This window comes from Accipiter gentilis, chromosome 5 (assembly GCF_929443795.1).
Source record: "Accipiter gentilis chromosome 5, bAccGen1.1, whole genome shotgun sequence".
In the NCBI taxonomy this organism is placed as follows: Eukaryota; Metazoa; Chordata; class Aves; order Accipitriformes; family Accipitridae; genus Astur; species Astur gentilis.
Window position 1 is genome coordinate 46,736,131 of NC_064884.1, and position 13,165 is coordinate 46,749,295.

Sequence of the window (13,165 nt, forward strand, 5' to 3'; positions counted from 1 at the left end):
CCGCTCCGCCGCCGTCACTTCCGGTGCGGGCCCAGCCGAGGCGCGCCGTCGCTAGGAGACGTGCCCGCGTGACACAGCCCCGCGTGCGCAGTGACGTCAGGGACGGGAGCCGCCGCGGATCAGCCGGCGGCGGCCGCTGCGGGTTCGGGCTTCGCGGGGACTGCGGCGGCAGGTAACATGGCGGGGCCGGGGCGGCGGCGCTCCGCGGCCGGGCCGGGGATGGGGCCCGCCGCCCGCCCGCCCGCCCGGCAGCCGGGGCCGGGGCCGTGAGGGGGCGGGGAGTGCCGGGCCCGTCCGGGCCCCGCGCCGGCCCGCTGCCGCCCGCGTTCCGTCCTCACGGCCCTTCTCCTCAGAGACCGCGGCGGGGACGTCGCCGCCATGGGGGAGCTGTTCCGCAGCGAGGAGATGACCCTGGCCCAGCTCTTCCTCCAGTCCGAGGCCGCGTACTGCTGTGTCAGCGAGCTGGGCGAGCTGGGGAAGGTCCAGTTCCGCGACGTGAGTACCGGCCGCCCCTCGCTTGGCGCACCCGGGAACGGCGGCCGCCGCCGCCACCTCCCTGCCTCTGCCTGGGCCTGCGCCCGCCGCGGCGGGTGCCGCCGGAGAAGAGGCGGGGGCGGGCAGCGGCAGCCGCCCCTCGCTCCCGGGGTGCTCGGGCCCCGGCGCCTTCGGCCGCGGCTGTGTGCCGGTGGGTGTCCTGACGGTGTCCTGCCTCTCCCTGCAGCTCAACCCCGACGTGAACGTGTTCCAGCGAAAATTCGTTAACGAAGTCAGGAGGTGTGAAGAAATGGACCGCAAGCTCAGTACGTTTCTCTCTGGGTTTTGATACGGCTTGAAGGCTGCAGCTTTTATCGGAGAGAGAAAAAAAAAAAAAAAAAAATCAATGGAGGCTAAACCTGCAAGGCAGTGTCAGAAAACAAAGTGCTGACCGGAGGAGCGAAGGCTGCCTTTCTTCTCTGTGTCAGCCAGTCAGACTGCCTCCAGGGATTCGCTTCCTGCTTGAAAGATAACTTACCAAATAAGACGATCTTGGAGTAGGAGGTGAAAGAGCTCACAGCTGCTAATCGGGCTAGGTGGAGGTTACAGTGGCAGTTTGACATTGAAGTATTGTTTTAGTTAACATTAACAATGCTGTCTCTCCAGGGTTTGTCGAGAAGGAGATTAAAAAAGCAAATATTCCTATCATGGACACCGGTGAAAACCCAGAGGTGCCTTTTCCACGTGACATGATTGACTTGGAGGTAATGATGTGTGTTAAGACTCAAGTAGTATTTGACTATAGATGGAAACAGGGGAAATTAGCTCCGTTCGTAGATACTCATTGAATTGAGTCAAAAACTGTTGGAACTGCGTGGTTTATGGTGGGTCTGTGTTGAAGTTTATGAGGGTTTTTAATGCTTTGAAGAACACTGTGTAAATCCAGTCTATAAAAGACTGGCTGAGTATGAGAAGCTTCAGACTGCCTGAAGAGAATGTCACTGATCTGGATCTATGTGCCATAGCAGACTGGAGACGCATCTGCAATTGCATGCAAATTGGTGGAGATGCAAAGCATCTTGCCTGCTTTCTTGTTTTAATAGACTTAATAGCACTCATTTATGGAATTACTTTAAGTCCTTTTTCCTTCTCCTTTCCACATCTTGCAGGCAAACTTTGAGAAAATTGAAAATGAGCTTAAAGAAATCAACACGAACCAGGAAGCTCTGAAGAGAAACTTCTTGGAGCTGACAGAATTAAAATTTATACTGCGTAAAACTCAGCAATTTTTTGATGAGGTCAGAATACCGGGGGCGGGTTAACACTTGGGGAGCTGGTTCTTCTCCCATAAATTACCATTTCTATTCTCAAATATATTTTCAGTTGCTGTTTTGGACAGCAGGGTCATTTTTATGCTTTGTTTAAGAAAGCATCTCAAATTATTTTCCATTTTTCATGCAGTACACATAGCTACCCATGATTTACCTCTTATGATGTTGTTCTGGGTTTATTTTAGTTAAGGTTTGTCTAAAAATTGTGTGCAATAATTAAGATGCTAGTAGTCATTAAAGCACATCAACAGACCAAACATTTGGTGCTACAGTGAGCCCTTTTCTTCAGTGGGTAAGAGTTTCTTTGGTACATATGCAGATAAACAGTCATGCCTGGCTTTCACAGAGGAATTAGCCTTTGAAAGGTTATATGGAGATTACTCATTAGGGTCAAAATACAAAGTCCACTGAATAGACTATTTGTTTGTTTGTTTGTTTATTTGTTTATTTCATTGAGCCTTTGATCAAACCCTAGAGTTTTCAGAGGCAAGTTCTGGAGTAAAGCTGCCTTTTAAAATCTTCAACGTTTTGTCAAATGATTGCTAGGCCAGAAACTGGCAACTGTTTCACTGGACCTGAGAAGAGCTTCTCTGATGTCATTTGTGATACAGACATAAAACCTGCGTGAGAGAAGATATAATCCTTTGTTGTAAAGCTTAACTATCTCAAAGTCTAGGGAGTTTTCTCAAAGAGCTCCTGTATGTTTTTTAGAATGGGAAGGGCATGTTTTTGCTGAGTATATGTCCTGTTTCCTCTAATCCAAGGATTTGATCAAAGAATTCTTAACGGATATGGCTTCTGGTATTTACAAAGGCTGTGATCAAGTAGAGCTGGGCTCCTGCAAATTTCAGACCGTTTATCTAACGGTTTGTTTTTTGTTTTTTTGGCATAGGATGCTGCCTGTTCAGTCACTAAGGTTGTTCCCGTGCCAACACAAGTCTTAGTCACTGCTGACATAGATACTGCTGCTAGTATGATCGGTTGATTGGTCATGGGGTTGGTTTCAGTACAAAAAAACCTCATCTTTAAGTGTTGAATGTTCACTTACCAGTGTCTCCTTGGACAAACAGCGTTAACCTGATAATCTATTACTTAGCTGCGTTAAGGGGCCACTGCCTGCCTGTTCTGAGTAAAACCAAGTACAGCTAGTGCTGTGCACTTTATTAATTACTGTCCTCTCTGGTGAAAGCTGGCTACTGCTTTTCTTCAAGTACACTATGATCATACTAAATTTAAAGATCAAAATCAATCTTCTAAGCAGTCTGTGTCAGGTCACCCACAAAATGGAATTCAGACTTAAATGAACTGGCCACAGAAAGTTTAGATACGTTCCTGCTCCTGTTTGATAACTGTTTTCTGTAATAATAAAACAAAATACAACAAATAAAATGTACTGCTATATGTAAAAGCAAACTGAACAGCTCATGTGTGAAGTTCAGTAAAACGTAGGTGTTGAAAATTTAAAACTGTTTCAGTTCACATGATAAACAGCAATCAGCTGTGCGTGAGAGATCCTGACTAGTCCAGGACTTCTGAGCCTTGTGCTGTCTACTTATTATCCCGAAGTGGTGAATGCTTCATTTCTTCATGCTGTCATTTGCACAGTACCTTCAACACTTGAAGACTTCAATAACTTGTAATTAAGATTGTGTTATTCATAGTAATAAGTTGCACAAGAAATGGCTTACTATCCAAATTACTTTATACTTGGCACTTGCTCTGCCCTCTGGAGTTTGTGCACTGGGGGAGGGAGGATGGCAAAATTTTTTCATTTGTTCTTCATATGACCATTCTAGTCAAAGTAGCCATTTCTTGTTTCAACATATCATGTTGATAATTATGCTCCTTTTCTCAGTCTTCTTGTCTTTGCTTATGAAGAACAGTATGAGCTGGAGAGATTTCTCTGAAAGTTTTGCCTAGAGTGTGAGCGTAAAAGAAGACTGGAAAAGTAATGGTTAATGGCATGCAGTCCCCTTTCTCTCTTTCCTCTAACTCTTCTTGCCATCTGCTTTTTTCTGTTTGTTTTGCATCTGTAATTTCTGTCTGGGCTCTGGGTTAATAAGTTAGATGGTGAAATAAATTCCTTTTAGTTCTTGTGAAAATTGATTTTTGTTCTGTTCGTGAACTGAAAGGGGCTTGAATTGTATGGCACTGTGTGTAGTGATCCAGAGCTGTTAAAGAGCAGAACTATAATCAAGAGTAGGAAAAATGAACCTAATCTTCAGGCCTTGAGATTAAAGGTGCTGATCTGGGTGAAAAACAAGCAATTTGAAAATGTTTAATAATTAAAGGTCTGCATTCTAATTACTGGCATGCAAATGCTTGGGTTTTTCCAATCCTGAGTGACCTGGTATAGTAAAAATACTTCATAATAACTATGATATTTCACTTGCTGCTGGTGAAAACTCTAATTCAAAGTAAATCTCCTAGAGCCTTGTTCTTCTGCATTGTAGCTGGATAGCTCTTTCATTTCTACATAGTCTCTCAATTTTTTATTTCTGTTAAATCTTGCAGTGCTGCTTTAGTTATTCTTCCAGAACCAGAGCTGATGTTGCCAGGCCGTTTCCTTTCTAGAAAGGGTGTGGTCATCATATCAAAGTAGTTGTTGAGAGATGAAGTTAAAGAACATAGGGGTTTGTTATGCAAATAATCCTTGTGGAAGAAAAGTCTTGTTTAGTAAAACCGGTCTAATCCAAATTTATTCTAAACTGCTTTGTTTTGTAATTTCAACCGCTCTAAGCAGGACTTGTCTCTGTTTTATACAGTGTCCTGAATAAAGGACACATAGCCCAAAAGGGTCAGAAGTAATATTAAATGTTTATAAGAATTAGTCTCTCAAGGGAGTCAGATCCAAAGTTTTCACATGTGCTATCCTTCTTTTTTGTGTTTCATATGCTAAAATATGGTGCACCTCACAAATTATCACAGAGAGTATCTTGATTACTGATAAATACAATACAAGCCTCTTAAAATTTTAACTTGCTGTTTTTCAACATCCAGAAATCTAGATATCAAATAATCACTGGTATGTTTGGTCTGTATGTTTTGTTTTGGGGTACCAAACTTTCTTATTTTGGCTGTGTTCTCTGTGAAGCAAAATTTTCATTCAGTTTTTGATGTTGCAACAAGTTGCCTTAAAGTTGAAAGGATCAGAAATCCTTCTTGTTGGCTTTCCAAACTAAATTAAGGGCTCCCTTACTTTTGTAACATCTGTAAGCTAAAGCAAGTGTGTGTACAAGCAATTCAGCTGCATTTGATGTCAGCCTTGCAAAAGCTTTTCTTGTATATGGTAAATACTTTTGCAAGTAAAATGCAAGTAAAATGTTGCAGAGTTTTTCACCAAAATTATGACACAGCACAAACAAAGAAACTATGGCTGAGTCATTAAATTTGCTATATGCTTTTGCAAGGCTGCGCTGTATGTGTGCATGCATTTTACGTGTTCTAGGGTCAAACTCTACTTTCAAGTGTATTTTGGCAAGTTCCCTTGACAGCTGTGTGGGGAAGACCTCCTGTATACCACAGAGGGTAGAATTTGGCCCTCTGTTTGTGCTAAGGAACTGTAACTCTTGTCATTTCGTTATATAAGCTGCAGAGGTAGAAATAACCATGATGTGGGGTTGAATGAAGGATGAAGATGGTGCACAAGAGGATGTGATTTGAGCATCCTTCCTGACTTGAAACGTTGATGCTTACAAGCTATATTCCCAAGAATTTTATGCTGCAAATTAGTTGCAATGAAGGACAGTATAAAATTGCATCCTATTTTAATGCCTGGCTAGTCAAAAACTGAGCAACATAGTCAGACTGCCCTATGCAGTCTGCATCTTATGTGTCTGGCAATAATACGTATAGTGAATAAGGATAAATATCTTGGAACAATGAAAAGATTTAATCAGTAAGCATGTTTTTAAGCTGGAATTATTGTGTGTTTTTCCTGGAGGGAGAACTTTGTAAAGCCAGTAAAGAAAATTACCATCCGGTACTTCCAGGTTTTGTTACTGATTCTGACCCTGTATCTACACTGATGTGGCAAGTAACACGGAATCAATCAAACTATGGTCACGTTGTTCCGAAATGAATGAGGTATTGCCTTTGCTTTGGAGTACGACAGAAGGCCAACACACATAGGGTATGCAGGTCTTGTGTAACTGGTTGTAGGGTTAGAGCCTTGTGAAGTTGCAAGTTGCCCTAAGGTCAGTTAAACTGTCTGTGGAAGACTTAACCTGTGTATTGTTCTTCCTGTTGCGTAGAACGAGACTCCCAGGCTACTTTATGTGCAAGTATAATTTCCCAGGCACCTCTTAGAAACGTCTTTTGCATCTTTATTAATATGAAGAAAATGCAGAAGTAGTGCAAGAGGGAATCAGCATCTACCTTCACATTTTTCTCCGTTTAAGATATAGGAAAAGATGAGAGTGTGTCACCCTGTTTTGTGCCATTAAAAAATGGTTCTTGGGAACATCACTTGTATTTAAAACTTGATAAATTTTTTTTAATTCTGCCTTTCTTCAGACTTATATATCCCACAGCCCCATCATTATGCTGCAGCAATCTTGAGACCTTTCTTGTAAGGAAGCTTTGCTGAGCCATTCCACTTCTCCTCTTGTTTTTCTCCTTCCTTGTGTGATTCCTGCTGTCTTTTCTATCATCTAGTTCCTTTTTCTTCTGTCTTGTGTTCGTTCATTCTTTTTCTTCTTTTTTTTTTTCTTTTTTTTTTTTGTCTCCCCAAGCTATCTCCTGGTTCCTCATTCCCTGCATGCCACTAACTAGTTTCATTAGATATTAATTGATTTGTGAATTCAGGCTGAATTGCATCATCAGCAGATGGCGGATCCAGACCTGTTGGAGGAATCTTCTTCACTCCTGGAACCAAGCGAGATGGGAAGAGGTGCTCCACTACGACTTGGGTAATGGCAATTTCTGCTTTCTTTTGTCTGGCTTTAGGATTGCTGGTTTATGCTCAGCCTGTGGGATCTACAACCATTTGAGCGCAGCTGTCGAACTTTCCAGACTGGCACATCAACCAGATGAAGGCTGATCTAAAACCAGCTGCTGGTCTCTGTTGTTGTCCTATGTACATTAACTTCCCAGTTCATATTTGTGCTTCACACATTTCTGTCTGCACAAAAAATTATACTAGTTCGTTCCTTGTAAATCTGTTCTGGTTGCTTTTTCAGACATTCTGAGCTCTCACAGCTTTGTTGAAACTAGTAACTACTGTGGGCACATAATTGTCTGAAAAAACTGTATAGTTCTGTATCCTTTTTATTAGCTGCTTCCCGACTGTCTTTTTGCATGTGTAATTCTTTATCTGGACATGGGGGTTTGAAATAGTGAGGTCTTCCGAAGCATGTGCCTAGAATGTAGTCAATGATAGCCGTGACTGCTATAATCCTTGCCACGTAATGTGCCAGGAACCTATTGAAATGAGGACTAGCAGGCATAGAAACTGTATGTCTGAATGCATTTGTTTCTCCTTTAACCAGTGATTTATTTTTTTTTAATAAATGATTTCATTCTGTTAAAAGGCATAGCTTGTGCTATAGTGCAGTTGTTTTTGTTGTGTTTTTATCTCTATGTATTTAAAAGACCTTCCATTTTGCTTAAAGAACTGATTTTAAAACAAGATTTTTCTAGCTTTCAATATAATGCTAAACTCCAGTTGCTATCAGTATTTTGGGTGTTAGACTATGTCTTCTTTTTGGTGCAGAACTTACATTTATGCTGCTCCCTTTACAGTTTTGTGGCTGGTGTGATCAACCGTGAGCGGATCCCCATGTTTGAGCGCATGCTATGGCGAGTGTGCCGAGGGAATGTATTCCTGCGTCAAGCAGAAATTGAAAACCCCCTGGAGGATCCTGTAACGGTAAAAGGACCTATTATTTACAGCAGCAAAAGCCTCAGATGTGTAAAAGGATATAAGATCTATAGATCCAAGCCTCTATCCCTCAATGAGCTCCATGCAGGCAAACGTTTGTTTTGTGTCCCTTCACAGTACCTACTTGCAGCTTCTGAGGCTTTAGTGATAAATGTTTTCCTGTTTTATTAAAACAAAAATAGCAAGATGGATGGTGAATGCTGTTGAAAGGGGGAAAAACAACTCAAAATTTGGACTGCAGCAGGTCATAGTTGCTTCTCTGGAACAAACTACAAATGCAGCTCCTGCATGCGGTTCTGAATAAGTAGTAATCCTTGAAAGAGGCTCTTTTGGACATTAGCAGTGTGTAACATCTGTAGCTCGTTTACTCTGAACTTGGACCTTTTGGTTTTTCTTATTTGCTAATCAATAATTTAAACATCCACCTGAGAATTGTTGGCTTTATTACAGATATAAATAGTACATGTTGTAGTTGGGCCTGTTTTTACATTCAGTGTCCTCTTTGCTCAAATCAAGGGACAGTGCTCAAACTTCAGGAACTCTTGCTCTTAACCAGTAAAAAGAAAAGCTGTATGTAGGCTGCCCTGGAACAAAGACACAAGAGTTGAAACTCAGTAACTGCATCTTTGTTTCTTGTGTAAGGCTGACTTGTTCTCTTGTCCCACTGACTGCTGGTAGTTGACCTGCTGAATTATCTGTCTACTAGGGGAGACTTTGTTCTTATTGTGCAACACTTCCTTAAATTGAGGTTACACCTAATGTAATTATTCTTGAAACATTATGTTAAAATTTCCTAAGTAAGGTAGAACAATAACTTGTCAACAAATGCAGGAAAGGGGACCTGGCTACCAACATGAAAACAGCTGTACAAAGAATGTGCCCTTGGCTTCCCTGGAGAATCAGTTGTTAATCTCTGCTTCATCTTATTTTCATTCACTCTTTAGCTTTGTGCTTGCTTCTGTAGGTGAGCTGACTGCAGTAAGTGCTGATAAATATTTCATTGCATCTCTGTTCTTTTGGAGATCTTCCCAGGCTTTCCTGTTTATTGTATTACATAGAATAGATAATCTAGAATGTTTTGCTTCAGTAAACACAAGTACAGTAGGGATGTTCTATACTGAGGCTAAGAAAATTGCTTTCCTTGTGACTGTTTCAGTCAGTTGTTAAGCTACATTCTTGATGCACTGCAGATATAAACTCTGTATGTACAGATTCAGAGGAAGGAAAAGTAAAACTCCGTTGTAATTTGCTATAACGCTAATTTCTGTAAATAGCTGAGCTATTACAGTGCACTCTTTTTTCTGTTCTAGGGGGATTATGTGCACAAGTCTGTGTTTATCATCTTCTTCCAAGGCGACCAGCTGAAGAACAGAGTCAAGAAGATATGTGAAGGGTATGAAAGTCTTACAGCTGGGCAGCTCTCTCAAATATTTGAAACACATTGGCATGACTTAATAGTGATACTTTTCAACTCCTAATTTCACAGTGACTGTAGGAGTACATATTTTGACAGCAAATAAAAAGTACAAAAAGTAGCTGAAACATATTTTACAGTCAAACTAGCCGCTCCCCAAGCCTGTAATGTTCAAAGTAGGTGACTGCTTTGCTAGAGAATGCCTAAAAACAAAAGGAGTTCAAGTGTTGAACTCTCAGACAGGCCTAGTTGGGATGTCAGCAGGCGATATTCTCACAGGGGAGATCAACAGTGACTACTGCTAGCAGCTGCATTGGTGTGATAGCAGCACCCTGAACTGGGATGGCTAATCAACTTTGGGACAGTACCTTTGAGACACTGCCAGTACAGGGAACAAAGGATTTTCTCCCACTTCCATTTTCTTAAGCATTCAGCTTCTGGTTTGGCCTAAAGCAAACTTCTGCACCCACTTGAGTTAAAGACTGAAACTCTGCTTGGCAGTCTTTGCTGATCAGAAACTTCTCTTAAGGTGCTTCTTGCTTTATTTGTGTGTTCAGGCTCAGCCATCTATTTCCCTGACTGATTTATCTTCTTTCTGTCTTTGTTACTAAGGTGGCTTGCATGTCTTTCAGATTCCGTGCCTCCCTCTACCCATGCCCAGAAACACCACAGGAGCGGAAAGAAATGGCTTCTGGTGTCAATACCAGAATTGATGATCTTCAGATGGTAAAATAACTGGGGTCAATGCCCCTTTTTCTTTTTTCTTTAATAATATAGTTGAAAACTTCTTTGGATCCTATTAAAACAGGAGACTTTTTGGCCCTATTAGATGACTGTATTTTCATCTCCAAGTAGCTTGAGAGCATCAGCTCAGCAGTGCAAGAAAGATGTTTGCAGACTGTCTACTCAGTTGTTTTCTTTGTTGGGGTTTAGGATGGTGGGGTGGTTTGATCTTTCTGGAGGGCTGAGCAGTTAATTATATACATGTAAGTGCAGCATCGATGGAGAACTGCATACCAGGGAGCAGAGAGGAATATGCATGTGTAAGGAGATACCATGTTTTCCAACTCTGAAAGCATGCTTGTGTAATTGCCTGTTTCATCTGCAATAACTTTGAAAACATTTAAACTTATTTCCAAGCTGAGAAAACAATGCCAACCTTAACTTAGCTGTTCCTTTTTCTGCCTGTCTTCATATTTTCACATTGTGCTGTCCTGAAGAGCTTCTGCTTTACAACTAATCTCTTGTGCAGCAGCCTGAGTGTTGTTAAAAAGTAATCAGCACACAAATCTACTGGGTGCCAGCTCTGAAATACTTGATGCTTGCTTCAAGGAAGAAAGGCAGTATCTTATAATACAGAAAAATTGAAGGGATTTGAGACAAAAAGAAAAGGTTCAGAAACTAAAAGGAAAACCAGTTGAATTTGGACTGCTTATTTGATACAGAAACTGTCTCAAGCTGGGAGTTGTATAGTGCAGCTGTTTACCAATTTTAAAGTAGACAAGAACTCAGAAGCAATTTAACTAGAAGGATTCAAAGCCATATGTGCCCTGTGTCCTCACTTTTCCTTGAGTCTAAGACTTTCCAGCCTGGAAATCTGACTTGGCCTGAGTTAGATATGTTCCAATGGAAAACACCCTCAGTAGAAAACACTTTCTCCTTTTCCCTTCAGTAAAAAAGTCTTTCACTGTAATCTTTGTGTGCATTGTACACCTCACATGTAGAATTCTTCTCTGCTCTTTTAATCTCGGTGGAGGAAAAAATGTTCTGTGTGGTCTCTGAACAGTTCTTTGTTTGAAATACCCACTGACCTTGGAGTTGGAAGAGGAAAATAGTCAAAAAGTATCCCTGGAAAGAAGCCTTAAAACCTTTTAGCAGCACTAATTAATATGGAAACTAAAGCATATATTGCAGGCATGTTGCAATCTTGTGCATGGGATGGGGGAAAGGGCTTATCCATCCAGCCTCTGGTGGGTAAGGCATGTCTTGTTGGTCAGTCCAATTTCACACTGCACTTCTGCATGCTTTTGGGTTTTGGTCAATGATTTTTGCCTTATCTTTATCCTACTTCTCTATGAAAGGTACTGAACCAAACAGAGGATCATCGCCAAAGGGTTTTGCAGGCAGCTGCTAAAAATATCCGTGTCTGGTTCATCAAAGTACGCAAGATGAAGGCTATCTACCATACCCTGAATTTGTGCAATATTGATGTGACACAGAAGTGCTTGATTGCTGAAGTCTGGTGTCCTGTTGCTGACCTCGATTCTATCCAGTTTGCTCTCAGGAGAGGCACTGTGAGTAACTGCTGTACTGCTCCTGTCTGCTGCTGTTCAAGCAGACTATCAACTGTCAGCAAACACAGCATGGATTAATTGATTTTTCCGAATTGTGAGTCTCTGAAAACAATCCCTTAGGGCTGTTTGAATCAGTCCTCACAGAGGACCCGCTATTTAACATCCAGGAGTCATGGCTCATAGATAAACTTTGTAACAAATATGTTGTGTAAAGCTTTAAGTTCAGGAAAATGCTATAATGGTAATGCATTTTCCTGTGTTTGAGTTCTTTGATACATTTAGTTAACCTGGCTGTGCTTTGTAGTCCTGCTGTTTAGATACATAGTGGAACTTACTGAAAGGAGCTATCCAGGACATTAGCAAGCTTGCCCTCTGCTCAGATAGTCAGATAATAGAGTTGGGTGTCTTGAAGTCCTTTCATTTGCTGTTTTAAAAAACCAAAATCTTGCATGAGTTTTCTTGTCTGTCCTAATCAGACAATGTTCATCCTTACTACAAGGGCATCTCTTCCTGCCATACAAAGTGTAGAGTGGTAGAAACTTGGCAACCTTCCTCAGCTGTTCAAGTATATTTCTCATCATGCAAGCACAGGACAAAAATGCAACCTTGTAGTTTTCCAAATGCTAATGAGAGAGTAGTGTTTTACTCTGTCCTCCAGTGCTCTGAGGATGGGTTTTCTAATTTATTTATTTTTTAAACAGGAGCACAGCGGATCCACTGTCCCATCTATTTTAAACAGGATGCAAACCAATCAGACCCCACCAACATACAACAAAACTAACAAGTTTACTTCTGGCTTTCAAAACATTGTTGATGCTTATGGCATTGGAACATATCGGGAAATAAATCCAGGTAAATTCATACTTATGAAAGTCCAAGACATCTATCTCAATTTTTTAGTTATGGTGTTTCTCTGTATTGTCTGTCCTATGTGAAAATTTCTGATAGAGTACTTAACACCTTTCAGAAGCAGAGGGGAAGCTGGGAATTATATTGCTAAATTGCCTAAATTGTACTGTAGTAAATATGGGCTTACTCAAATACAGTGCACTAGGGGTGTCATCTTTTCTCTTACAGCACCCTATACGATCATTACCTTCCCATTTTTGTTTGCTGTGATGTTTGGAGATTTTGGCCATGGAATCCTGATGACTCTGATTGCTGTCTGGATGGTGCTTAGGGAAAGTCGTATTCTGTCACAGAAGAGTGACAATGAGGTAAAGTGACAAGTCATGCTGAGCTTTGCATTTCAAACAAAGGTAAACCAAGCTGCAACTCTCACATCCTTCCCCCTTGAGTTGACAATGTCCATTACTTCTTACATTTGAAATTTGTGAAGCATATAGACAGACTGGGAAGCCTGTAGACCACAGACCAAGTAGCATAATTTCATAATAGTAGTTGAGTTCCTTTGATTTTCCTTTCAGATGTTTATAGAAAATTATTCTTTTCATTTGTTTGAAGGAAATTGTCTATCAAGTGTAGCAGATAAGCTGTTGTAAATAAATCACCCAAAATTTGGTTGGATCATAAAGGGGTTCAGTCACTGCAAAACTCTAACTTCTGTACATGTATATCATATCTCCAAGATTCTTCCTATTTGCTGATCTAGGTGGGTTTTGCTTGCTCGGGGCTTAGCTTGGCAGGAGTTGAACCAGAGTTAAGACATGTTGACAGAGCACGGAGAAAGCTGAACAGGGTCTGCACTGCCTAGTTCCAAACTAATGCTGCCAGCTGGGGGTTTGCATCACTGTGTGGAGTGCAATTTATC

At 41.4% G+C, this 13,165-nt stretch overlaps 1 protein-coding gene across 7 annotated transcripts in view; it reads left to right on the forward strand.

The window, feature by feature from the left end:
• Positions 1–67: 67 nt before the first annotated feature.
• The window catches only part of ATP6V0A1 (ATPase H+ transporting V0 subunit a1), a 30,530-nt gene continuing 17,432 nt past the window's right edge, over positions 68–13,165 (forward strand). For 2 of the 7 annotated variants that reach the window (XM_049799305.1, XM_049799306.1), the window contains exons 1-12: positions 68–172; positions 354–495; positions 722–800; positions 1,141–1,238; positions 1,644–1,772; positions 6,612–6,715; positions 7,548–7,674; positions 8,997–9,079; positions 9,733–9,826; positions 11,182–11,394; positions 12,096–12,246; positions 12,472–12,611. In XM_049799305.1, the coding sequence (XP_049655262.1) occupies positions 379–495; positions 722–800; positions 1,141–1,238; positions 1,644–1,772; positions 6,612–6,715; positions 7,548–7,674; positions 8,997–9,079; positions 9,733–9,826; positions 11,182–11,394; positions 12,096–12,246; positions 12,472–12,611 (1,335 nt within the window). In that variant the 5' untranslated portion in view covers positions 68–172; positions 354–378. The remainder of the gene's footprint in view (positions 173–353; positions 496–721; positions 801–1,140; positions 1,239–1,643; positions 1,773–6,611; positions 6,716–7,547; positions 7,675–8,996; positions 9,080–9,732; positions 9,827–11,181; positions 11,395–12,095; positions 12,247–12,471; positions 12,612–13,165) is intronic. The other 5 variants (XM_049799311.1, XM_049799312.1, XM_049799308.1 and 2 more) reach the window with 4 other exon arrangements.